Source organism: Vombatus ursinus, unplaced genomic scaffold (assembly GCF_900497805.2).
Source record: "Vombatus ursinus unplaced genomic scaffold, bare-nosed wombat genome assembly UNPS02015255.1, whole genome shotgun sequence".
NCBI lineage: Eukaryota > Metazoa > Chordata > Mammalia > Diprotodontia > Vombatidae > Vombatus > Vombatus ursinus.
Window position 1 is genome coordinate 13,652,163 of NW_020955033.1, and position 27,517 is coordinate 13,679,679.

The 27,517-nt window shown below is 36.2% G+C and overlaps 1 protein-coding gene across 1 annotated transcript in view; it reads left to right on the forward strand.

Moving 5' to 3' along the window:
- The window catches only part of LOC114031932 (beta-1,4-galactosyltransferase 6), an 82,847-nt gene extending 59,625 nt beyond the window's left edge, over window positions 1–23,222 (forward strand). Inside the window, exons 6-9 of the mRNA XM_027847150.1 lie at window positions 3,753–3,940; window positions 14,368–14,490; window positions 21,968–22,069; window positions 23,075–23,222. Coding sequence (XP_027702951.1) covers window positions 3,753–3,940; window positions 14,368–14,490; window positions 21,968–22,069; window positions 23,075–23,222 — 561 coding nt within the window. The remainder of the gene's footprint in view (window positions 1–3,752; window positions 3,941–14,367; window positions 14,491–21,967; window positions 22,070–23,074) is intronic.
- The last annotated feature ends 4,295 nt before the right edge of the window (window positions 23,223–27,517 follow it).

Here is a 27,517-nt window from a genome sequence, read left to right on the forward strand (position 1 = left end):
ACAGAATTCTGGTTTTATACAGTGTATGCAGATGTTTGTATTTTCCTAGCCTATTAATTATGGGGAGCAGTATTTAGGGACTAGAAGACAGTTGAACAGATAAATATAGGTGGAGTCCATTACATAATTTGAAGGTCTAATTATTTTTGAACACTGTTTACAGAGCTGTTGCAAATGTGCCTTGAGCTATAGAAATGAGTAGTAGTTGAATTGGCCTCGATGTTTTTAATGACTATATACATTTTTGTTTGTTTTTTAGGGAACAGGTATTCCTTTTTTAAATACCGTAATTAGTTTTATGTAGTCTCTCTGAAATTTTTGAAAGTGGTGCTATTACAGAAATCAAACCAAGTAATACAGTGCAGGACAAAGCCATGAGGCTGATTACCATAAGCCACATACAAACTGTTCTCAATATCCTATAGTTACATCTTGTATCATTTCATAATTATAGCCTTTTAAAAAGCCCCTTTTCTCCAGACCTTGATAACTTGTCTACTTCTATTCTTTACCCTTTGTTTTTTGGTCATCTTTTCTCTGGTCTTAGTTCTGGTTTCTTATTTAATCATTTCCCCACTCTCTTCGTGTTTTTCATTCCTTTAGGTTTGTTCTACTTTGAAATTCTTCATTCTGATTCCTTATACAGTCGATTTGTTCACACTTGCAGAATTACATCTCCCTTAATGTTCTGCTTTTTGACATATCATTTAACTTTACCTCTCACCAACAATATCTATTCAGATAAACTCTTTCATTGTTATTATGATAATGTTGCTGTCACCACTTCTGTGCTTTAGCCCTTTTAGCTTTTATCCCTTTCTTTTCAACATTTATGTTTTTACCTCGTGGAGCAATCACATTTTTCTCCCATTGTTTACTTTACATGTTGGCAGTTGCTTTTAATTTCTTCCCAGAATCATGGCTTGTTATCGTTTTAGATATAGTTTAAGCTCAACATCTTGAATTTAAGTATAGTAGATAGTACATATATTTTTTCTCCATCTGTCATTTTTACCATTATGTGGCTTAAGATACCACTTTTATTTTTCTTTTTCCCCCTTCAACCATTATACCAACTGCTAAAATTTGGCACAGTCTTTCTAAAATGGTGCATTTCTATTCCAAATATGAATGCTTTTTGTGTTTTGAATATTTTTGGTTTTGATTTTTGGACAGCCTCCTTTACCATCTTATCTTTTATTTCTTATACGAAATCTGATTGTCAAAGTTAGAATCATAAAACTTCAGAGCTGAAAGAGACCTCACGGAGCTCATCTAGCCCAACCTTCATTTGAAGGGCAGAGCATCTCTACATAACCCATGACAAGCAGTCATCCATTCTTTGCTTGAAGATTACTGGCGTTTTAGGCTTTGTCAGTAGAATTCCTCTATTTTGATGAAAAAAAAAAAAACCTCATCTACAAAGCTCATTAGGATGTACCACTTAATGACTTAAGTTTCTTCTCTATTTTTTCTTTTCTTTTCTTTTTCTTATGCATATCTTTCAACTTTACCTCTCACCCTGGAAAAACTCAGGGACTTCTGTCACTTGATCCTTGTTTGTACAAATATTTCTTCTTTTTCTTTCTTAAATTTTGTTCCCCATTCATATGAAATGTGCATCTTTCTAACTATAACATAGCCAGCTTGTAGTATTGACTTTCACCACCTTCACCACCATCACCATTACCGCAACCACTGTCGTCGTCGTCGTCGTTGTCGTCGTCGTCGTCATCATCATCATCATCATCATCATCATCATCATCATCATCATTATCATCATTTAGTTCTAGTCTCTTTCCTTGTAGGGAAGGAAACCAATTCCTTCTTTACCTACAATGGAAGTAGCCACAGTTGTCAGTATACTGTGTCACATCCATCAGTCTCTGTTTTTTGTTTCTCTTGCAAATCCAACCCCCTATACCATTACATTTAAAAAAATGTTTTTATTGATGTCTTTTGTTTGTTACATCATCATAGTTATCCCAAGTATCTCTCTCTCTGCCCCTCCCAAAGAACCATTGTATATATTGAAACACATTTTTTTAAGAAAGGGGAAAAAATTGACACATTGAAAAAAGTCCCAGAACATGTGCTGTGTGTAACACCTGTGGACCTCCCACCTCCAGAAAGGGGTGGGTTGGGGGTGTTCTCTCATATCTCTTCACTGAAGTTCTCCTTGATCTTTATCTTGTTGTCATGTTTACATTGAGTTTTTGGTGTGTAGTACTTTCCATTTACATTGTTGTAGTTACTCTGTATTTTTTTTGGCTTTGCTTACTTCACTCTGCATCAGTTCATATAGATCTTTCCAAGCTTCTCTTTATTCATCACACACATCATTTCTTAAAACATATTAGTATTCCATTACATTCACAGACTACATTTTGTTTAGCTATTCTCCAACTTATGGACATGTACTTTGCTTCCAGTTTTTTGCTATTGCAAAAAGTGCTGCTTTAAATATTTTGTTTTATTTGAGGACATTCTTACTTATGGCTTCCTTGGTGGCCCACTAATGGAATCTCTGGTTCAAAGGGTATGGACATTTTAGTCATTTTATTTGCATAATTCCAAGTTGCTTTTCAAAAGGGTTGTATTATTTCATAGTTCTACCAAAACATAGTAGTGTTCTTATAATTCTACAACCCCTCCAACATTGACTGTTCATTTTGGGGTCATTTTTTCCATTTTGCTGGAAGTGAGGTGAAATTTCAGGGTAACATTCTATTGACACCTCAGAACTAGTGAAGGCAACAGCTTTTACATTTATACAGGCAGTTTCTCTTGAGACTCAGGGATCATTGTGATTGATTCAGATACATTGGGAAATAATCTGAGAAATAATCAAGTTGTGATGTGGTCTTCTGTTTGGGCATAGAGTTTTAAGGTGACTATTAATTGTCAGAACCATCTAGCTGGTAGTGTGTACCTTATTCTATCCGTGATCTTCATCATGTATGAGTTATCAGAATAATTAGACAATGGACCAAAGATTTCATGTATGACTTTTTTGTCCATATTACCTGACTCCAGGGCCAGTGCTGTATCTACTGTGCTACCTAGCTGCTCTGAGCAGGGCCTATTTGTTGCCTTTCTTTGTATCCCTAGGGCTTCACATAATGTCCTGCACATAGTAAGCACTTAATAAATGCTCATTAACTGGTTTTAAAATATCTTCAATAATAAAAAGTAGTACACTTGGCTTTTATTATTATTGATAGTATAATAAAATATAAAATCTCTGTGCCTTTATTATAAAAGGGTTCCACTTTTAATTCCTTACTACATTTTCAAGTTGAAAATAAATATTTCTGTTGTTGAATAGACTAGATATTTTGGAAAATTTGGGAAAATAAAGTCCTCCATTTTGATTTGATAGAACCCAGTAGTAACCTAATTAGCAAATGCTTAGTTTCAGCTAATTGCTCAGACAGCAATGCTTTTATTCAATTTCATTTGATGTTATCAACATAGCCAAATATTTATAGGTTAATTTTGACTAGAACTTGAATGTTTATACTCTGAAATGTTTATTATTTTTGTACACCACTCAGTCAGGTAGTAGTACCTGTTTTAATTTTTTTGCAATTTTGGTATCATTTCACTGATGAGTTTTACAAAGAAATGAGTATAACAATGATTTTGGACTTGAAGCTTTGTAATAAATTTGTTTCCTCTAAAACATGATAAAACATGTCTATTCTTCTTGTTCTTATAATTTGTCTTCTCTTTGGTTTCCCTCCTTAAAGACTGGCACCCAACCTTTTAATCGTGCAATGCTCTTTAATGTTGGATTTAAAGAAGCTATGAAAGATATGATGTGGGATTGTATAATTTTTCATGATGTGGATCATTTACCAGAAAATGACCGAAACTATTATGGGTGTGGAGAAATGCCACGTCATTTTGCAGCAAAGCTGGACAAATACATGTACATGTGAGTAATATATAATTTCCTTGGGAAAATGTATTTATAAAATATCAATAATAACTGCATAGGATTATATGGCTCAAGTCACAGTCAAAGAATTCCAGAGTTGGAAAAGAATTAGTGGTTATGTAGTCCAACTCTTACATGAAGAGAAAGGAAGCTGACGTTTATTGTGCTTTAAAAGATTTGAAAAGAACTTTACATATGCTATCTCATTTGGTCCTTATGACAAACCTATGAGATAGATGTTATTATTATCCTCATTTTACAGATTAAGAAACTGAGATTGAGAGAGGATAAGTGAGTGACTTGCCCAGGGTCACAAAACTAAAAAGTGTCTGAAAGAGATTTTGAACTCAGGACTTTCTGACTTCTAGTCAGGCACTCTATCCATGGTCCACCTAGTTAACAAGGAAAATAATTTCCCTTTATGTGACAAAGTGGTCATTCAGCCCCTCCTTAAAGATCTCCAATGAGGAGAAAACCCAGTACCCTCTGAAGCAGCCTACTCCATTTTTGTATAGCTCATAATGTTAGGAAATTTTTCTTTATGTCAACCTTAATTTTGCCTCTTTGCAACTTCTGTTTGTTGCTCTTAGTTCTTTCTTCTGGGACTAAACAGAATGAATCTCAACTCTTTTTCTCATGGTGGCCTTTCAGACTTGAAAAACCATTACCATGCTCCCTATGATCCTTCTCTTCTTTAGACTAAACCTCTCCAGTTCCTTCAGCTGATTCTCATCTAACATGAACTCTAGTTAGTGTTCCTAGAACATAACTATGGTCAATTCATGCAGGGGATCTGTGAATTTGGATGGTAAAATAATCACATTTTTATTTTGATATAATTGTTTTCCTTTGTGGTTCTATGGATTTTATTTTATGTATATAAAAACAATTTTTTCTGAATAGTCTGTAAGCTTCACTATACTGCCAAATAGGTCCATGACCCCCCAAAATTGAGAACACCTGCTTTAAAATAGCATTCTATAGGTACAATAGTAAAGAACTTAACATTCATGAAGGACTTTTGTTCAGCATATTGGTATAGTCTTGCTTCTGTGGGATAAATCAGCAGGCAACTACAGTGGTCTAGAATAGACCCTACAGTTGTGCCTTTAGAATTTCCTTTTTGATAACTTCCCATCCTTCCTTGGTTTACTTAGCCCTGTAGAATTTTAGGCCATGAGATCCTCCTACCTTATCTTTCTTCTGAACTCTTTGCCAGACTGGTTCTTAACTTTTTTCTACTCTGTCATATAAAATTCTTTACCATATTATAGGACCATAGGACCATAAAGGAACCCAATCATATTGAAATAAAGATGTAATTATTTTCCCATTTAAATTTGTAGGCCCCTTGGGTCCATGGAACTCAGGTTAAGAACCCCTGCTTTCAAGGGAACACTGACTTAGAAGAGTTAAGCCAGAGGTTCAGGCCATGAACAAACTTAATGGCTCCTTTTTGCTTTGCCAGGAAGCTTTCAAAGACTTGAACCCCTGGGATCTGGGAAATTGATGGATGAGTTATGTAAGTCAATTACTGTTGCCAGTACCTTTTTCTAGGAATGGGAGCTGCAACAGGCTTCACTGAAAAGTTGGACAAGCAATATTAGACTACTGAAATCATAGCTTCAGGAGTTCTTATACTCGATACTGGTCTGTGCTGTTAGAGATTGCTTAGTAGCATTGCAAGATACAACCTGTACTGTTGCCAACACCTGAGACTCCTCCTTCTGTTCTTCTCTCCCCTTCCTTCATAATAATGACATAAAGAGGGATACTATGGGTAATATCACAGCTGCCCTATAGTTCCCAGCTGTCATTTCTTCCCCAACACTCACAAAATGTTCTTTCCATACCCAGTAACACACTCCTCACTGAACATCCTCCATCCCAAATAATGTCTAGTTTCAAGCTCTACCAAACATCACATAGCAGCAGTCTCCCCTGAAATCAATCAATTCATTGTTAGTTGTTCTTTGAGCAGTATGATCTGTATGGAAAACTGAACTGCCACACTTTAGCTCTGTAGCACCCATATACTTCCCTGCCTGCCAGTTCCACAGCATCCCAATCTCTTAACAAACAATAAACAAGCATTTATTAAGTGCCTACAACATGCTAGGAGACACTACCGAGTACTAGGGTTATGAATACAAAAGTAAAACAGACCCTGCCCACAAGGAGCATATATTCTAATGGGGGAGACAACATTGACATATGTAGGGTGTCTAGCATTAAACTGAACATTCACTCATGACTTTTGTCCAGTATTTTGCATGTTCAGGAGCCTTGAATCTATGAGATGAATCAGCAGGCAACTACTAGGGACTAGAATTCTAGGCTCTGCAATTATGTCTTAAGAAGTTCATTAACCTAGTAAAGCTTTAAATTATGCTAAGACTTTGGGGATACTCTCGAGATGTAGGGATATACAACACATATACAAAGCAAATGCCAGGTAGCCTTTGGGGGAAAGACACTAGCAGCTGGGATGGAGGGGGTGTCTGCCTCATGCAGAAGGTGATATTTGAGCTGAATCTCTAATCCATAAATAAACAAGAATTTATTAAATACTTAATATATGCTAAGTGCTGAGAATATAGAAAAAAGGCTATCCTTTTTTTCTCTCCTCCCAGGGAGCTCACATTCTAAGGGGAACAGACATTAGGTACATAAATAGGTACCTACAAAATTCATACAGGTAGCAGTGGAGGGTGGGGGGACCAGAAAGGCCTTTCCCAGAAGGTTGTGCTTGAGCTGAATCTTAAAGAAAGCCTCGGATTTTAAGAGGCCTCAGTGATGAGAGAGTAGTCCAGGGATGAAGGACAGACAATGCATCTTAAAGTTAGAAGGGACCTTGGAGCTTATCTACCCCAGCCCCCCACTCAAAGCAGGAATCTACCCAATAGCATGGTGTGGTGTATTGTATGTGTTTGTGTGGGAGTGTGTATGTGTATATGCTGTATATATGCATATATACATATAACAGTGAGGTGGACTGTATGTATTTATGTATGTGTGTGGATGTACTGTTTATATGCATATATACCTATATAGATATACACACAAATTAAGTACAAGGTAAATAATGGAAAAGAATTAGGTTGGGGGTAGTGGTAGATGCTAGGATATAAGGGGATCAGAAAAAGCCTCATGTGGGAGGTAGTGTCTGAGCTGGGCTTTCTAGGAAAGATTCTTAGAGTGAAAGTGGAGGCATAGAGGACAGCCTTTTTGAAGATGGGAAGATAGGAGATGGGAGATTGGGAGCAATGGGGTAGCAAACAGGCTACTTTGACTGGAATATAGTATATGTGAGTGAAGGAGAGTAATAGATATTAAGCCCAGAAAGGTAGGTTGTGGTTGTTCAGTAGTTTCAGTTCTGTCTGACTCTTCATGAACCCATTTGGGGTTTTCTTGGCAAAGATACTGGAGTGGTTTGCCATTTTCTTCTCCAACTCATTTTACAAATGAGGAAACTGAGGCAAACAGGGTTAAGTGACTTGCCCAGGGTCATACAGCTAGTATGTGTCTGAGGTCAGATTTGAACTCAGGTACTCCTGATTCCAGGGCCCACTCTATCCATTGTGACATATAGATGCCTAGGTCCAGATGGTAAAGGGCTTTAAAGAAAAGACAAAGGAGTTTTATCCTAAAGGCAATAGGGAGTCACAGGAGCTTCTTTAGCAGGGGAGTGACATCATCAGACCACTGTTGTACAAATATATCACTTTGGTAGCCATGTGGAATTTGGAAAGCTATTAAAGTTCTGTGGACAAGCATTAGAAGATGGTGTCGGTATCTGTAGCTGGTATAGGTAGTAGAAAACCTGAATGCCATATCACTTGATTAAAGGTAACAAATAATAATGGAGAATGAAATCCCCAAAACAAAAGTACACTAGAAATTCTAAATTCCCTTTATCATCAATTAAGAGAAAAAGTCAAAATTTCAAGGTGATACAAGGAGTGTTGAAGGAAACCAGGGATTCTAAGAGGTGAATAGATAGTATCTTCTAGGCAGAAAGATCTGGAGTTGCTCTTCTCAAAAATATTGCCTGTCCTAAAGAGCCCTGATATTCTCTGGGGAGTATTCAACTCAATAAGTATTAAGAATTTATTACATGCATACTGTATTATGCACTAGGGGAAGTAAAAAGATAAGTAAGACATGATCCCATCCTTGTGAACTCTGTATTATAGAGGAAGAATAAGTGTGGTAATATTTTAGACTCTTTCCATGCTTTTCATACTTAGTGCTTCTCCTCTGTATACTTTCCCCCTTGTTCCCCCCTCCCTGATATAACATATTTGGCATAAACCTTGACACAGGCTTTGAACATTAGTGATTGGACTGGACAATCTAATGAGTTAGAAAATCAGAACATATTAGATAACATAAAAATATCACATATGTGCAATATGTTATGCATACATTATATTTAATTTATTACACATGCATTATGTGAATGTTGTATGGATATGACATGCATGATCCATCAAAGGAGCAACCAGACAGATTGGAGGAAAAGGAAGAAAGAGTTATGTTATAAAAACCGAAAGAAGAGAGGGTATCCCAGAGGATAAGGTGATCAGCAGTGTCAAACACTGCAACAACTTTGTGAGGTAGGTGCTATTACTATCCTCATACAGATGAGGAAACTGAGGTACCTACAGTTTAAATGATTTGTCCAAGCTCAGAAAACTAGTAAGTTTCTGAGATAGGAGTCCAGCACTGTAAGTGTCACCTAGCTGTAAATGAGTTTACAATTGTAAAATACTCTCTCAATCTTAAAGCACTATGTAAATGCTAGCTATTATTATTTTTGTCTCTTCCCAACAATTGATCCTCTATACAGCTGCCAAACTGATATTCATAAAATATCATATCATCCCCCTTACTCAATAAACTCCAGTTGCCTCCAGGATAAAATATAAGCTCTTCTGTTTGGCATTTACAGTCTTTCACAGTCTGCCTCCAGTCTAGATTTCCAGGTTTACTGCACACTATTCTACTTCTCATCTGTGTTCCAGCAAAACCAACTGCTTGCTGCTCCCGATACATAACATTTCATCCCCCACCTCTGTGCCTTTGCATAAGCTATCCATCATGCCTAGAATGCCCTCCCTCTACATCTTAGAATTCAAAGCTGAGTTCAAGTGCCACTTCTTATAGAAAACTATCCTGATCTCTCTCCAATCCCTTTATAACTGCACTACCTCATCCCCGTGTGAATAACTTTGTGTAGCTTTGTAACTTTTTCTGCATATGTGTTGTTTTCCCACTAGCAGAATGCAGTTTCCTTCAGGGCAGGGACCATTTGGTTTTGCTTTTTCAATAGCACACATTAGGAGCTCAATAAATGTTGAATTAAATTGAGCTTATTTTAGTGACTCTGCAAATCCTCTGTCAGAAAGTTCTTTCTTGTATCTAATTTAGATCTTTTCTCCTGTACTTTTAAGCGTTCCCCTCCTGCTTCTCTTTCTTGAAGATGAAGAATAACTGGTTACTTATCACCCACACATTATCTATTCATTCAACTTTATTATTTTGGGGTTAAAGTTTCTTTAATATTTCTTTATAGATTCTGGTCATTTCATCACTGAGAGTTTTTCTCCTGCATTCTGTCCAAGGTTTCCGTATTCTTTTTAAATTGTAGAATCCCAAACTTTGTAATAAAGTGTGATGAGCATAGAATATGGAGTTGAAAGAAACATTCCAATGGAGGTCATACGTGTTGTGATTCCTGGTTATAAAAGTCAGTAAGTAACATGCTTACTACTAAACAAGTAAATGAAGTAGGTAATCGGAAAGAGCAGTGACTTGGAGACAGAATTGGGTTAAAACCCTGGCTGTGTGTCCTTGAGCCCTTTATCTGAAGCTGGAAGTAAAACCTCCCTCCCTATGCAAACGTCTCATTGAATTTTGCCTGGACTACTTCTTTGCCCATAATTATATTTTTCCTTTTAGTGTAGTGCTTTGTGTACGTGTATTGGTTCCCTGTTAGATAGTAAACTTCTTGAAAGTTGGGTCACTGTTGTACCTAACATTATAAGTCTAGGGCTTCTCAAGGTAGCTGGTACAGAGTAGACAAGTTTTGGCTGAACCGAAATACTTTAATACGGCACAGTTAGTTCTCTGTCTTGTCACATGGTCACTCAATTGGAGATGGAAGAGCACTGGCTCTGAAGTTAAAGGACTTGAATTCAAATCCTGCCCTAGATACCTACTACTGCATGACATTGTGCAAATCACTCAACCTTTCTGGGTCTCAGTTCTATAAAATGAAGGAGTTGGATTGGAAGAATGTCTAACGTCCCTTGCAGTTTTCGGTGATCTATATACAGAAATATGAGGGTCTCAGTAAGGTTTATAAACTTAATATTGCAACTTGGTGTATAGTGGAAAGAGTGCTGACCTCAGCGCCAACAAACCTAGTTCAAGTTCCAGCTCTGTCACGTAACAGCTGAGTGGCCTTTGGTAAGTTGCTGAACCTCTATGAACCTCAGTTTCCTTACCAAGAAAATGGAGATAACAATTCTTTACCTACTTCACAGTGTTCTTTTGAGGAAAGTGCTTTGTGAAACCTTAAAGCTATATACAAATGTGACCTATTCCTGTTATTGAAGTTGAATATTCAGTAGCTCCCTAGAGTTAGGAGGACCTGAGTTCAAATTCGACCTCAGACACTTACTAGCTGTGTGACCCTGGGCAAGTCACTTAATTGTGTTTGCCTTAGTTTCCTCATCTGTAAAATAAGTTGGAGAAGGAAAAGGCAAACCACTCCAGCATCTGCCAAGAGAACCCCAAATGGGGTCACAAAGAGTTGGACACAACTGAAAAATGACTGAACAGCAACAAAAATGTTTAAAGGTAAATTTGTTTAGTCACTGTGGAATTACTGCTTGAATAAGCCACGCTTTTAAACTTAGTATACCATGCATGATTATTGTATAAACAAAATGAGTTACTCACTTCATGAAGTGGTTTCCATTTACTCCCTCCGTAAAGATTCTGGATGATTTAGAAGGAGTCAAGTGACTGACCTGAACATTCCAATAACTCCGACTTCAGCCTCGTCACTTGTAACTCCCAGGACTAACAAATAACTAGTGCCGCAGAGCCCTTCGTTGGTTTACTTGGAGGGATAATAGAAGATGAAAAAAAAATAAAGGAATGAAAAGTGAGGCAGGACTCTTATGCACATAGCAGCTGGGTAGAATATTTAACAAATTGTTTCTACCAGGGAAAGGAATTTTAAATTCACAAACATTTACTCTGCACACAGCATCTTCACCAAAGTCCTACTATAATTCCTCATCAAAGCGGGGAAAAACCAGGAGAAAACCTTCAGTTTAAAAAATATATCCACGCTTTTTGTTTTTACATAGAGTCACTTTTGGAAGCACTTTCAGTCCCCACCCCCTTCCAGATTTAATCATCCATTGTAAGAAAGAAAATCAAGAAGAAATGCTAAGTATATTGTCAAATATATACAATATATACAATATACAACATACAAATATATACAATATATACAATGTTAGCTCTTGGCCTCTTTGTAGGGAGGAGGGAATTATATTTCATTATTAGTTTCTCTTAGAACATTACGGGTTTTTCAGTTAAGAGTTTCAGCTTCCATTTAGGGATCTTTTTATTGTGATATTGCTATAGTCATTTTGTCTATTGCTATTTTGTTGAGGCTCTTTTTTTTTCCGAGGCAATTAGGATTAAGTGACTTGCCTAGGGTCACACAGCTAGTAAATGTCAAGTGTCTTGTCTGACTGGATTTGAACTCAGGTCCTCCTGACTCCAGGGCCAGTGCACTATCCACTGCACCACATCTATTGCTGTTTTGATTCTGGATATCTTCAGTTCATAATATCTTCCCATGCTCGTTTGAATTCTTTATATTGATCATTTCTTAGTGCAAAATAATATTCCACTACATTCACCTAGGTTTGCTGAACCATTCCCCAATTGATGAGTACCTACTTTGTTTCAAGTTCTTTGCTTGCTGCTATGTTTGTTTCTGTCTTTGATACCCACGGAGGATATATTCCTAAATGCTATTGTCTTGATAACAAAATAAAGGAGAGGTCAATTACACCCAATTGAAGAGGTGGGAAATAGGGATAGTTCAATTTATGATTGGCCTTCATCAGCAGAGCAGACTCTACCTCTTTGGGCATTCTTCATCCTCTTGTCTTTTTCTGGTGGCTGAGGAAACAAAAAGGGAAGCACAGGACTAAGAGCCATTTGGTGGTTTTCTTTGTTTCATGGGTTAATGTGACCAAAGAATTTCATCTCATAGTAGCCACCCTACTGGTAATGAGCCTTTCTATTTTAGTTAATCTGGCCTTTAGAAAACATGTATATAGTCTGCTGCTGGCCTATTGCTTTTTCATCTTGGTAGAATCTATTAGCATTTGTTCCCGAGTAGGCACGGCCCAGTAGAATGTAAGCTTCCTGAGGGAAGGGACCTTATTTTTTTTAGGGGGGAATCTTTCTGTTCTTGGTGTCTTGTATGTAGTAGGCCTTTACTAAATATTTGTTGAATTGAAGAACCCAGGATTACCTTTATTCCATAATGAGGAATCAGGGAAGGACTTTCCTAGAGGCTGTAGAGTACATTAAAATATCCCTACATTATATACTGCCATTGTTTTCTAAATTTCTTTTTCAAAATAAATAAGAAATTACCAACCCAAGTTTGTGTAGAGACATCATGGCATAACGGGAAAAGTACTGAACTTGGAATCAGGAAGACCTGGGTTTGAATCCTGTCTCAGACTCTTAGCACAGTGCCTGGCATGTAGTAAGCACTTAATAAATGCTAATTGATTAGTATTGGGAGGGAGTCACTTAACCTTTCTAAATTTCAGTTTATTCATCTGTTAAATGGAGACATTAATACTACTTACCTCCATGGTTGTGAGAATCAAATGAGATATTGTGTATAAATAATTACATAACTCTTAATATTATTTGGGAGGAAAAATATCTCCTTCTTCCTCCTGCTCCCATGGAATGGCTTTAGTGTTTCTGGAAGTTTTCTTTAGGTCATGCTGTATTTTTCAAAGATACTACATCTCAAAATGTCTGTGACCATTCATCTGTGCTGTTGGAATAGTTCCCATTTCAGCACCAGTAAAATACTTGATTTATGACCTGTTTTCAGGAGTAGTATAGGAATAAGCAGCTGGGCTAAATAAATTTGTTTACTTATTCATCTTCATTTTGATTTTCCTCACTCTAGGCAGCAAATTAATTTGTTTTCAAATAAATAATGTTTCTGTATTTTATCAATGTAATCAACTGACTGATCAAATAAACATTTATTAAACATCTACTGTGTGTCAGGTACTGTGCTATGAGCTGAGGATATAAAGACCAAAACAAAACAATTCCTGTTCTTAGAAAGTGCACCTTTTAATGGAACTGTGCTGTTAATAGGTGCTTAGCAACTTAGGCATAATTGTTGATAGACTTGGAAAGAATTTAATTTTAGTACCAAAAATCAAATGGATACTTTGAACACTCTTAGTATTCAGATCTAGAAAAATAACAATATTGCAATTACTTAAATACTACTGTGCTATAAGAAATGATGAGCTCAGTGATTTTAGAAAAACGTAGATAGACTTCCATGAAATAGTGAAGAGCAAAATGAGCAGAACCAAAAGGATGTTGTATACAGTAGCAGCAGTATTGTTTGAAGAACAACTTTGAGCGAATAATTTTGACTATTATAAATACCCAGATTAACTACAAAGGACATATGAAGGAAGATACTATCTGTATCCATAGAAAAAACTGATAATAGAAATGTGTATAGAATGATTTTACATACACACATATACATTTGTGTCTAATGGTAGCTATCTCTGGAGGGTGGGGAGGAAATAAAAGGAAAAAAAGAAATTTACACGATAACTATTATGTGTTTAAAAGGAAAATCAAATTGTACATAATAGATTTGCAGTTTCATGTGCAATCATCTTTTTTTAATTATACCATGTTATGGGAATACTATATTACATAAATTAAAAATAAAATTGAAATTAAAAAGTTATATTTGCTTTTTATAGTTCTATTTTTGTGACAGTGCATTTGAAGGGCATTTCCCCCCTCTCACTGTAGTATAAAAATATTCTATTTATTGATAATTTTTAGTTATAAGTTTATGTATTTTTAATGCTACAAGCTTTTTCACGTAGGAATAATAATAGGTCTTATGAGCATTTTTACAACTCTTTTATTCTAGCACTAGAATGAAGATTGATATTATCTTTCATCATGAAAATAAGATTACTCCCCCCCCACCCCGTTATACTTACACATTTATAAACTGAAAACTCTGATTTGTATGCAAAACTGCTAGGTAAATTTTATTGCTTAGAAGAAATTTTACCTCCTTTCTTTTTCAGTCTTCCATATAATGAATTTTTTGGTGGTGTGAGTGGACTGACAGTGGAGCAGTTTAAAAAAATCAATGGATTTCCTAATGCCTTCTGGGGATGGGGAGGAGAAGATGATGATCTCTGGAATAGGTATGTTGCTTGACTGTAGAAGTTCCTCATTTCATGCAAGATTCCAAATCTCTTTTCACTATCAAACTAATGGGGAAATGAAAGAAAAAGGAATGATTATCTTTGTGATTTTCTTTTTCTTTTTTTTTCTAGCAAGACAAGGTTTATTAAAGATCCGCCATATCAGCCAGACTCTAGAGGAATCTGAGAGTCTGTGAGGTATTGGCTAGATTCTAAGAATCAGAGCAGTGGCTAGATTTTAGGAATCAGAGCACCTTAATGGAGACAAGATGGACCTTATATACAGAAAGACTATGGGAGGAATCTAGGAGTGGCCTATTAGTTTGGGGTGACTGGAGGAGGGGTCCAAGGAGATCTGGATCGGAGTGGCCAGTAAACTAGGGTGAACACCTGGGACCTGGAAAATGGAGATTAAGTGTGGGAAATGGCCAGGGGACATCAGGAGGGCTAGGCTAGGTTAAGGGTAACAGAATTGGGAGATTGCATGTAGACACAAAGAAAGGCCAGTTGATGGGATTATAGCCTCAGCATCTTTGTGATTTTCATAGCAATCCCATGTTTGATGAAATAGAAATGGTTCAACAAAGTTTTATAGAAAGGGAATTTTAGGTTACATGAATTGTCTTTTATAAAGTTGAATTGCCATTCTTTGAAAAATATTGGTCTCTTAGATATCATAAACTAACATCTTAAAAAAAAACTATTAGAATCATAGATACAACTGGAATGTACCTCAAAGGTGAAAATTGTCTAATCCTCTTATTTTGTATAAGAAAAAAATTAAGACCTAGAGGTCAAGTTAGCAGAGCCCAGATTCTCAAAGCTATACTTAAAGATGGCAGGAAGGAGAGATGAACTATCAAACCAGGAGATAATAATCAACATTACCAATAATAATGTGTTGTATTCAAAACCCATCAGCAAATGCAATTTTTTTTTAAACTGGCATTGTGATTTTCTATCTTACCCAGTTTACCATTTCCACTATGGAGGGAGTAGTCCCAAAAGTTTTAGTAACTTGGCTAAATTTTCAAAAACTTCAAACCACTTTAACATATCTTACTTTTATTTCAGGGTAATCATTTTCTTACCTCTTTTCTGTACTTGAGGACGGAAAAGGGGTAAGGAGACCTTAAGAGAGATGGAATTTCTTTTTTCCGACCTCTTGCATTTACCAGCCTTTCTTTTTAGATATCTCTCAGTAACACTTGTACAGTTCTTTATGGAATTTTCATATGGAACAAGATAGCAACACATAAATCTGACTGAAATATTTAGTCAGTATTTAAAAATTAAGACTTGCTTTATTATCTTCTGGGACATGTAATTAACTTTTTACTAGCTAATGTTTTTGTTAGCAAATTAGTAGATGGTGCATTTGTTGAGCTTTCTTTTTCAAAATTGATAGTTATTTCATGAAAGAAAGTCTCTATTTGTTTCTTACACTGGTCTACACAGTTAATTCTCAATCCTTTCTTGGTGGATAGAAAGTATTTTCTTCAAGATTCCTAATGACCTCCTTATTACCAAATCTAGTGGTCTTTCTTTCAAACTCCTTGAAGATTCTGAATCAACTGACATCACTGATCTCCCTATCTTAATGAAAGTCAATCAATAAACATTTATTAAGTATCTCCTAAGTGTCAGGAACTATACTAAGCAGTAGGGATACAAAAACAGGCAAAAGACAGTCCTTGCCCTCAAGGAGCTTACAGTCTCACAGGACAGACTATGATTAAAAAAATACTTACAAAGCAAGCTATATCCAGGATGAATAGGAAATAATTAACTGAGAGAAGGCCCTGGAAATTTAAGAGGGGTTGGGGAAAGGCTTCCTATAGAAGGTGAGATTTTAGTTGGGACATACAGGAAGCCACATAGGTAGGTAGTCAGAGCAGAGGAGGGAGAGGATTTCAGGCAAGGGAAACAGCCAGAGAAAATTCCTGGAGTTGAAAAATGGGGTATCTCATTCATGGAATAGCCAGGAGCCCAGTGTCACTGAATTGAAGATTATGTGTTGGGGAGTAAGGTATAAGAAAACTGGAAAGGTAGGAGGGGGATGGGTTATGAAGGGCTTTGAATATTGAACAGTGCATTTCTATTTTATCCACTAGAGTTTATTGAGTGGGGTGACATGATTGGCCTGCACTTTAAGAAAATCACTTTAATGGCTTAATGAAGGATGATTTGGAGTAGGGAGAAACCTGAGGCACGCAGAACCACCCACAGGCTATTGCAATAATCCAAGTATAAGGCAACAAAGACCTGCACTAAAGCGGTGAAAGTAACAGAAGAGAGGAGGGGGCATGTTCAAGAGAAGTTGAAAAGGTGAAATCAGCAGGACTTGGCAACAGATTGGGTATGGGATTGAGAGTTAGTGAGGAATACAAGATGATTCCTAGGTTGTGAGCCTGAAGGACTGGGAGGATGATATTCTACAGTAATAGGGAAGGTGGTGGCAGAGGGAAGATAATGAGTTTCATTTTGTACATATTGAGTTCAAGATGTCTACTGATGTTGAGATGTCTAAAAGACTGAGATGCAAGACTGGAGGTCAGCAGAAAATTTGGGGCAGGACAGGTAGTTTGAGAATCATCAGCATAGATTTAGCAATTAAATTCATGGGATGAGATTACCAAGTGAAATAGCATAGAGGGAGAAGAGAAGGCCTAGAATAGAATCTTGAGGGACACCTACAGTTAGAGCGTGTGATCTGGAAGAAGATTCAGCAGAGGATACAGAGAAGGAGTAGTCAGATAGCTAGAAGGAGCAAGTATACCAAAAACCTAAACAGAAGAGAATATCATGGAAAAGAGAATGATCGACAGTGTCAAAGACTGCAGAGAACTCAGGGAGAATGAGGATCGAGAAGAGATCCAGTAATAACTTTGGAGAAAACAGTTTCAGTGGAATAAGGTTGGAAGCTGGGATGTAGGTTAAGAGAGTGAGAGGAAAGTAGAGGCACCTATAATAGATAGCCTTTATAGTTACAAAGGGCAGAAGAGATATAGGACAATAGTTAGCAGTGATGGAAGGATCAAGTCAGGGTTTTTTTTTTCAGGATGGGGGCAACATGGCCATATTTATAGGCAGCAGGAAGTGAACCAGTGAAGGGAGAAATTGAAAATAAGTGAGAGGTGGGGATGACAGAGGGAGCAATCTTTGGGGGAAAATGGGATGAAATGAGATTGCTTGAACAAATAGAGGAGTTAGCATTGGTAAGGAATAACGCCACTTTATCATGTGAGACTGAGGTGAAGAAGGACAGAGTGACAGAAGTCATCTAAATGATAGAAGATAGGGAAGAGGGGAGAAGAGGGAAGTTCCTAAAGAAAGCATTAATGTATCCTAATGAAACTCACTATCTTCTTTGGCTTCTGTGACACTATAATTTCATGTTCTACTGTGATAACCAGTCTGTCCCTCTTTGTCTCCTTTGCATATTCTTCTTTCTTCCAAATTCTGAATATAGGCATTCTTATGTCCTTAGCTCTCTTCTCTTCCTTTGAGAATTTAATCAATATCTTGACTTCAGTTATCACTTCTATTCCAATGTCTTCCAAACCTACATTTCCACTTGTTAGATTTTTTCCACCAGGACATCCTGCCAGCAATTTAAACTTAACATGTCCTTAACTCAATTCATTGTCTTCCTCCTGATCATTTTCCTGATTTCTCTGTTTCTATTCTTGGTATCCCTGTCCTCTCAGTTATCCACACTAGGAACCTTATAAGTCTTAATCACTCTGAGTCAATCTTCCCTCAAGCTCACTCTGGCACATTCAATCAGTTGTCAAGTGTTTCCAATTCTGCTTCCCCACTGTAATTTGAACCTCTTTTCTTTTCTGTTCCCACCTAAAATCACCCTAGTCCCAATTCTCATCACCTCTTGCCTTGACCATTCTAGTCTGTCCCCCTCCCCAACCTGTAAAGGTGGCCTGTGGCCATAGTCAGTACACAGGGATTTTTACTTTTAGCACAAACAGGAACCCAGAGAAGTAAATGGATCAAAGGATTGGAACCCTTATCTTAGGTCAATACCCAGAGGCTATCTAAACAGTAAACACATTAAAAATGAAGGGAGGGAATAAAATTCATTTTTCCAACCCAATAATCAGACATCAGTTGCAGAGACTTGATGAGTAATCCTCCACCAGACCTAAGAAAGGCATTGAACATAATGTCCCCTTCTATCCCTTGAGTCTCTTACCACAAACCCCAGGTTTCCTCTGTTGTAGTCAGTTACAACGGAGTCCCGTAATAAATCTTTACAAATTTGTCTCTTTAGTACTTGTCTATGTCAGCCCAGTAGGAACATAGAACTAGACCTTGTGTGTTGATGCCAGCAAGTGCCGAAATCAATGAAATTTGTCAAATCTCCCTCCAGCTTTCCCCTCATTACCCTTTTTTACCTCTAGTGTGACACAAAAATCAAGCTGGAGATTGAGTAAAAGCCAACTCTTCCTGGGTGTTTGATATGTCCAGATCCCCGGGCAAAGGACATCCTGCCTATACTCTCTGAACTCCTTCTGACCTAACCTCACAACATAATCCACTAGATGGTATCCTAGTTCTTTAGGGTTCTCATAAGCTTTGTGGGTTTTCAAAAGTCCAGGGTTACTTGACCTTCTTCTGTGATCTGGATGAATGGGAGGGAAAAAAAGCATTTTTAAGCATTTACTGTGTTGAGCACTTTGCTAAGTGCTGGGAATACAAATATAAAAGTGAAACTAGTCTCTGCCCTCAAGGAGTGTAACTTCTCTCTTAAAATTTCATTTTATAATCCAGTTAATGAACACTTATTTTCTTTCCCTTCAATCACTCCTCATTTAAAAGGAGAAAAGAAAAACAAAATCCTCATAACAAATATGCATAGTGAAATAAATATATCCCCCTAATTATTTTCCCCCATCATGAATGTGTTTCATTTTTTATCTTAAATCTATCACCTCTTTGTAAGAAGGTGAGTAGCATAGTTTATTATTGACACCAATGTTGTTCATTAAATTGATCAGAATTTTTAAGTCTTTCAAAGTTGTATAATTTGTTCTCCTCATTCTGTTCACTTCTGCTTCATATGAATGTTCCTAAGGTTTCCATGAAACTGTCCCTTTTGTTGTTTCTTATGGTACAATAGCATTCCATTGTATTCATATACTGTAATTTTTTTAGCCATTCTCCAAAAGACGGGCACCTCTTTAGTTTCTAGTTCTTTGCCACTGCAAAAAGAGCTGCTTTAAATATTTTAGGAGCAAAAAATAGGGGGGAGACAACTTGTAGGAAAAAAGTGGCCAGGGAAGGATATTTTGGTTTGGAAAATTATGAGGATAGTGAGTGCAGCTATAGGGAGTAGGTTAGCACATCCTTTCCAGGAGTAATAACAGAGATGATTTTATTACAGATACAAAAATGGAAAACTAATGTGGGGGGGAATGTGTGTACATGTGCAGTCGCAAGATGACTAGCAAAGAGAAGGTTGAGGAGTAATATAAAGCATGCTGGAGCCAGGATGTGTAGTGTATAACTGAGGAACCCACTAATCAGGGTAGTGGGGTCCCAGTGGAGACATTCTGGGGATGAGGAATCTTCAGGACTTGGTTTGAGGCATGATAGCTTGTAGTAATTTAGGTGAGTAGTAATGAGAATACAGAAAAAAGAACAGATTCATGAGACATTTTGATGGGCAAATCAACAAACCTTGTAACTGATTGGATGGGAGATATGAAGAAGAAAGAGACAAAGAACCTCAAGATTTCAAACATGGGATAAATAATGAAGTCAAAAAGAGAAGGAACTTGGGTTTTGAACATTTTGAGATTGAGATGCTGATGGGATCTCCAGGTAAAGATGGCTTATAGGCCTTACAGGTTTAGAGATTGTGAGAGAGTTCAGAGACTGAGTTGTAGATTTAAGAGTCATCTATAGTGGAGTTAGATGAAGCTTTGGGAGACAATGGGATTGTCAAGGAAGAGAGTCTAGAGAGAGAAGGGTAGAGAGGTAAGAACTGTCTTGGGAGAACATCCACCATAAGTTGTCAAGAAGAGGACAAACACAGAGGAGTGGTTAGATAGGTAGGAGGAAAACCAGGAGAATATCACTTCTGAAGCCAAAAATTAGGAGTCATCAATAGTGTTATATGTTCCTGAGATGCCAAAGATGATGAGTCAAAAAACCATTGGAGTTGGATGAACTTTCAGAGAGTAGTTTCACTAGAATGGTAGGAAGGAAGTCAAGGTAAAGAGAGTTGGGAGAGGGGATGCGGGTATGGGGAACAGACAATTTGTTTTCAAGAAGTTTGAGAGAAGAGACATGGAATGGTAGGTATATGGGGTAGAAGGGCTGTGGGAATTAGGAAAAATTACATATTTGGAAGAAAAGATTGAAAAGGGTGTGAGAAAGAAGGGGTGATTTCTGGTGCTCAGTTCTGGAGGAGGCCAGAGGAGTTAGCATCAAGGGAACAGTGGGATTATAGTGTTAGTAAGGAGTAGACATAGTTCCTCTTTCTTTCCTGCCCAGTTCTCCAGCTCTAGTTTGTATTATAATAATTTATCTATGTTCTGCATCTGATGTATACTGGCTATGTGACCTTGATAGAAAGCAAGTCCTAAATACTGAAAATTAAAGAATTTTTGTTGCTTAAAGTAGTGTTGTGACTGACTATGAATTTCTAGAGGTATAATTGTGATGAAAGGCAGTATGATGTTGTCACAGTAAAGAGCTAGCTTTGAGGCCAGAAAGCCCAGGGTTCAAAAGTCCTACCTCTCACACATACTGGCTATGTGACCCAGGGCAAGTCACTTAAACTCTTAAGAGTTCCCTAGGTAGCTCTCTAAGACTGTTTATTGCAGGGAAAATGTTCACCAACATTGGTAGATGAAACTTACTTACCAGGAGTTTCCTATACCAATAAAGTCATAGGTCTAGGCTCTATAAAGGGAATTTGTTTTAACCAGGGAATTACAGTAATCGTTCTTTAGGTGGTAGAAAGACAAGTGATCAAGTTCTGTTCTCTTCAGACATGTCCATAGCATACAGAAATCAAAACAGATGTAGAAGTACGCTAGATTAGACCATTGTTAGAATGGACCAAATTGTTCATAACATTACAGTGTTCTAATAAAAAATCTTTGTTCAACTGAATGCAATTGACTGTTATACCTTTTGTCTCCTAATGCCTGTTGGACAGACTTCCAGTATTTCTGAGTCCATTCTATGGGTGACTATTGTTCATAAATATTTTGCCATGCACTGATTCCTAACTCTTCTTCTATAATTGCCTTTCTCTTTCTATCCCCGGGCCCTTTAAAAAAAAGGACAGGGGAACATTATACAGTGGCAGTCTAGTGTAATTCACAGGAATATAAAAAAGATTCCTCAGAATTGCTTTGCATATTTAAATTGAAAACACAGTTCTGATTTTCATGTGTAAAGTTTGCCTATCTTATATTTTCCTCTCTTCACATATATTGAACTGTAGAGTTCATTATGCTGGATATAATGTAACAAGACCTGAGGGAGACTTAGGAAAATACAAGTCCATTCCTCATCATCATCGAGGCGAAGTCCAGTTTTTAGGACGGTAAGTTCCCATTTAGAAATTTGAATACAAAATGTTCACAACTAGGTGGTCATAACTATGTGAAACATTTTAAAAGAGTTATTTGTATGTTAATAAAATCCTCAAAAAAGATTTTGTTTAAATATTTTTAAATTACCATTCTTTATAAAATGAAAAATGAAGGAGCAGCTAGGTGGCGCAGTAGATGGAGCTCCGGTCTTGGAGTCAAGAGGACCTGAGTTCAAATGTGGCTTCAGACACTCGACAGTTACTAGCTGTGTGACCCTGGGCAAGTCACTTAACCCCGATTACCTCACCAAAGAGCAAAACAAACAGATAAGATGAGAAATGACACTCTCATTGTTATAATAAAAACACATTGTATTAAAGACTTAAGTTTACTTGTAAAAATGATGATTCCTCAACATATCCAGAAAAATTCATAATGCTTCATCAGTTTTTATTTTCTTTCTAAACTTGATCTTGTATCCTCATTTCTCAAAAATGTATGAAGTAAATTATACATCATTAAGTAGACTAGTTTGTAAATCAAGATTAGAGAAAGCTCCCCATTTCTGTTCCTTTTGTTTTAGGTCTGTGTGACACTGACATGGTTTCTAAAAAAAAGAAAAAAAAGACAATTTGGTATTGAGTGTTACAGAACATATAAATCTCAATCAAAGGCAAAGGTGTAAACATAAAACTTATTATTCTTTATAGATTTTGCATAAATCTGATAAAATTAATGACATGACTAAGAATGTAGTAATTTAATTACCTAGGATTATTACATTGCAAAAGGGCAATTTTTTTGTGTTTTTTTTTTAACTTTTGAAAATGCAAAATGTTTGTAGTTATAAAGCCAAGATTTTGGCTTAGAAGTATTTATGAATTTTTAATTGTTGAGGTTTTTTTTAATATGTCAAAGACATCTCATCTTTTCAATGTAAAATGGATCCAAAGATACTGTTCATTGTATTTCTTTCTAAACATTTCACCATATTTTTGTACTTTTTCATCCTGCAGATATAAGCTGCTACGGTATTCAAGAGAGCGTCAGTACATTGATGGGTTGAACAATTTAATATATACTCCTAAAATACTGATCAGTAGGCTGTATAAAAACATCACTGTAAACCTCACTCCAGATTTAGCTCCTGTTCAAGACTATTGAAAGAAATGGATCTTGTTGGCAAGACCAGCTGGACTACTGGACTAGAAGCTTGGTGTGCACTGGTGGAAAATATTTATAGGAGCTTTTTGGCTATTGAGAGATGTGTGAAAAGAAGTAGAGTGTATGACAGTGCACTGTATGCCGAAAAGAAGAAATGCCAGCAGCCAATACTCAATGTTTACAGCATGAAGCTGTTAACAGTCAAGCCTTCTTTCACTATATTCTCTGTGTTAAGAAGCCACTCAGCTATATACATGGATAGCACTGCAGAAAACAGATACCATTGCTTAGGAGTGAAAGCTTTCTTCTACCAGAAAAAAAATTTTATATTAAAAACTATGATTTTAATTTAAGTGAATGCTTTATTTCCTTTTAAAATGTTTTGTAAATATATGGGATGTAAATTTATGTGGTCAAATAGCTTTTAAATATGATAACGTGTTGAAATTCTGCATGCCGTTATTTGTTTTTTGTAGGATTTTTTTAAAATTTGCATGGAAGAACCAATGTAAATTTGTTACCAAACAGAAGTTAACCCTTGTGTGAAATGAAGGAACTGTCAATAATCGATGGCCAGCTATGATAGCAAACTGTTACACTGGTTTTGAGCTTTAGGCCTCCAGCCTTTTTTATTAGATAGATTCATAGCTTTCATCAGATGTTAATGGTAAAGGGAAAGAATTAAGTAGTTCCCTTCCTGCTAGGTTTATGTGATTTCCTTGCTCACTTTCACATCTAGTTTTGCTAAATCACAGCTATATTCTTTATGCATATTGCATGTATAATACCAAGAAAATCTTAAAAATTCTTATATATCATTATATAAAGGACATCTTATTTTAAGCATCTTCATATGTGCCACTAGTGTTAGTGTCAGGGATTCTGTGCCTAAAACAATGTTCTCAAGTTCCTGGGTGTTTGTACACTGTAGTATTTTTTTCATTATTATTGCTAGTGAACAGCACTTTTATCTTCCCAAATCAAAAGAGCCAAAAAAGTCTTCATTTCAAAGAAAAACCACCACCCACTATGGTTTTGTTGCTGTTGTTTCTAAAGAATGAATTATGAGAAACCTTGCAGTGCTTGTGTTACGCTAATCAGTTTGGGGGTTTAAATAAAGAATTGAACTTTCTATTTTGTGGAGATAAATATTAGAAGGAAGTATCATATTTTTAAAGTTTGATTCAGTCAACATTTTGTATATTCAGAAAATTATAGTTGGAAAGGGACCTAAGAGATCATCTAATCCAACTTTCCCATCTTACAGATGAGGACACTGAGGTGGAAATGAATTGACTTGCCCAAGATCATCTAACTGAGGGTAGAATCAAGATCAGAATCCTGTTCTCCTGACTGTTGGTCCGGTCCTCATGTCACTATACCATGCTGCCTCTTCTGTATCATTCACTTTAAGGATCACTCGTATGGTATTACTGATTACATTTGCCAACAAAAAGCATTCACAGACAGAACCCTGTTATAAAAGAAGTTGTTATGAAATTGACTTAGAGATGAATCAAATTATGTCATTCTCCCTCTCCCCCATAACTACATTTAGAAAATGCCTAATATAAAACAGTTCATAAGTAGGTGTTAGTCAAGTCTCTAACACTAGGGTCATAAAAAGGTTTTACTTTATTTAGAAACATGATATATTTAAATTTTAAGTGAACTTTTCAATGTTGAAGCAAATTATACCAACCTGCTACCTTTTTTTTGACAATTGTCAATCATAGTCATTTAGCGTTTCTTGAACCAAAGATTTTTTTAATCCCTAAATGTTATGATGAATGTCAAACAAAATGGGTAGTTGCAGAATTAAAAAAAACATGCTACCTTATTTATACCCGAATATTTGCTTCATGGATTCCTCTGAGGAGATCTATAGTTGGGTCATCTCAGGTTGTGAACATAACTTTAAAGTAATTTTTGCTCTGGCAACCTTGACAGAACAAAGGATCATAACCCAGGTCCTAAAAATCATTAAGTTGCCTGTAACTTTGAGAAAACAGAAAGTTGTTTGGCATAAAATTAGGAGATGAGATAAATTTATTTCTGTTATGTTGCTTGGAAATGTTTTTTATTTTTTATATATTTTGTTTTCACTTTCTTCTGTGGCATAAATAAATGTCAGCCAAACTTTTTAAAATGGCTATTTGGAGTGCTTTAAAAATTTTATTCTCTGGCCATTTTTCTCTTAAATCAACTGTATTTTCTTACTTCCATAAAACGAAAGACGCTGTAATGGAAAAATAGCATTTATCAAGACCTACAATGCACTAAGTTTTTTGTTTTTGTTTTTTTGGGAACAAAGTAAGCCTAATTAGTAAATACACTGACAATGAGGGGATGAGGTTGCAGATGGAGAGGAGAATTAATGTGGGCTCCTATTTCTCATTAAAGAAACATTTTTTTTTCTTACAATGTTCTAAGCAGGTACAAATCTTATGCTTTTTTTTTTAAACTTTTAAAAGTTGTGAGTTGCCCACGTTTTGGCCTTTTCATTTAAATGTGTCGCTGCAATATTAAAACATAATACTGGAAGTTGTCTGCCATGTTTGTTTGGCCTATATGTTTTTTGACATGACTTATTTTTTTCAGCTTTGAAACAATATTTGGAAACATTCAGGTACACGTAGTTGGAAATTGTATGTACCTTTTTGTAAAAAGTCTAGATAATCAATTTTATAGTTAAACCAGTGAACGTGGATGTGGCTCAATATTAGTGGATCCAACCTTGCCCAGTTGCTTAATTATAGTTAAAATATATCCTAATTTACTCCAGAGAAATTAAAATAGCATATAAATGTACTCACATACAACAATATGTTCTTAAATCAAGTCAGTTTTGCTTAGGCTTAAATTATGTTTGTCTTAATAAAAGAATATAAAGGATTTGTTAAATAGCTTAAATACTCAATAACAATCCAGGATTTTTTAAAAAGACTACCTTGTGGGTATGATTTTAAATTGTCTTTAGTGCCCACTGTGCTATAGCAGGAATTAATATAGTGCCTTTTACAAAAAGGAAATGTAATGAGTAGGGTGCATGCTTGTGAGCAAAGTTTTGTACACGTGGTCTGTCTGCTGCTGAGATTCTTTTCTAATTCACAATTTAAGTATAAAATTCCATCTTTTCTGGTTTCTACACTTGACAGAAATAGGAAAACAAACTCATGCCAAATATAGGATATAAAGAACTTGGAAAATCCAGTTTTCAAATTCTATTTCTTGTATTTGGCAGAATGGGGGGATTAATGATTGTACCTCATCCACTCAGTTTGCATGGAAAAGTGATTGCTTATTGAAAGACTGTCTCTACTACTCTCCTAGCCAAATCATTGATTTCCATTTTGAACCAAAATGGAAAAAAAAATCAATAGATCTTCCTCCCTTTTTGGGGAGGATATTCTGACAAGTGAATGCAAAATGTTTCCCATTTTATTTGACCTTTAGTGGTCTGCATTATATTTCATTTTTATCTTTCTCAACTAAGGAATAGAATACTAGTCTTGTTGCAGTGGAATCATGAGTGTGCTAGTGAAGAAAAATAAAAAGGATGCAATGGTGTATATCAAGAGAAAGTGTACTTAAGACTTTTATTTACAAAGGTGTGAAAGGCTTTTACAAAAATGCACTGAATGCTGGGAACTTACTGTGTACTATCATGTTTTGATTTTTATTTTGCTCTTCATGAAAATGTTTGTACTTTTTTATCATTGTCTTTTATGAAATATAATGTTCTAAAGATTTTGTGTGATTTATTTTTTTCTCATAGATGCTTTGTGTTGGGTTAACAGTATGATTTATTCTCATTTTTTAAGCTCCAGATGAACTTTTCTGTGCATGGTCTGATTGACATAAAATATTAACAAAAACAAATGTGGGCTATATAGCTCTTTGCTCCTGTAGTTTTAATTAGTTAAATGGAAAGAGCTCATCTTGATCATATATCTCTAAAGGGGCATATGATCACAAACCTCACAGTTGGAAGGGACCTCAGAGGTCAACTAGTCAAACCTGTATGTGGAGAGCAACCCCTTCTATGACACTCCTAAAAGTGGTCATCCAGCCTTTGTTTGAGGACCTCAGTCTTAAGGGGAACCATCTACCTTCTAAAACAGGCCAGTCCACATTAGTATAACTCTGATTCTTAGGAAGTTTTCCTTTACCTAAAGCCTGAATCTGTCTTCCTTCAACTTCCATCTCATTGTTCTAAGTTTTGTCTGCCGTCTGTCTGTCTGTCTGTCTTTCTTTCTTTCTTTCTTTCTTTCTTTCTTTCTTTCTTTCTTTCT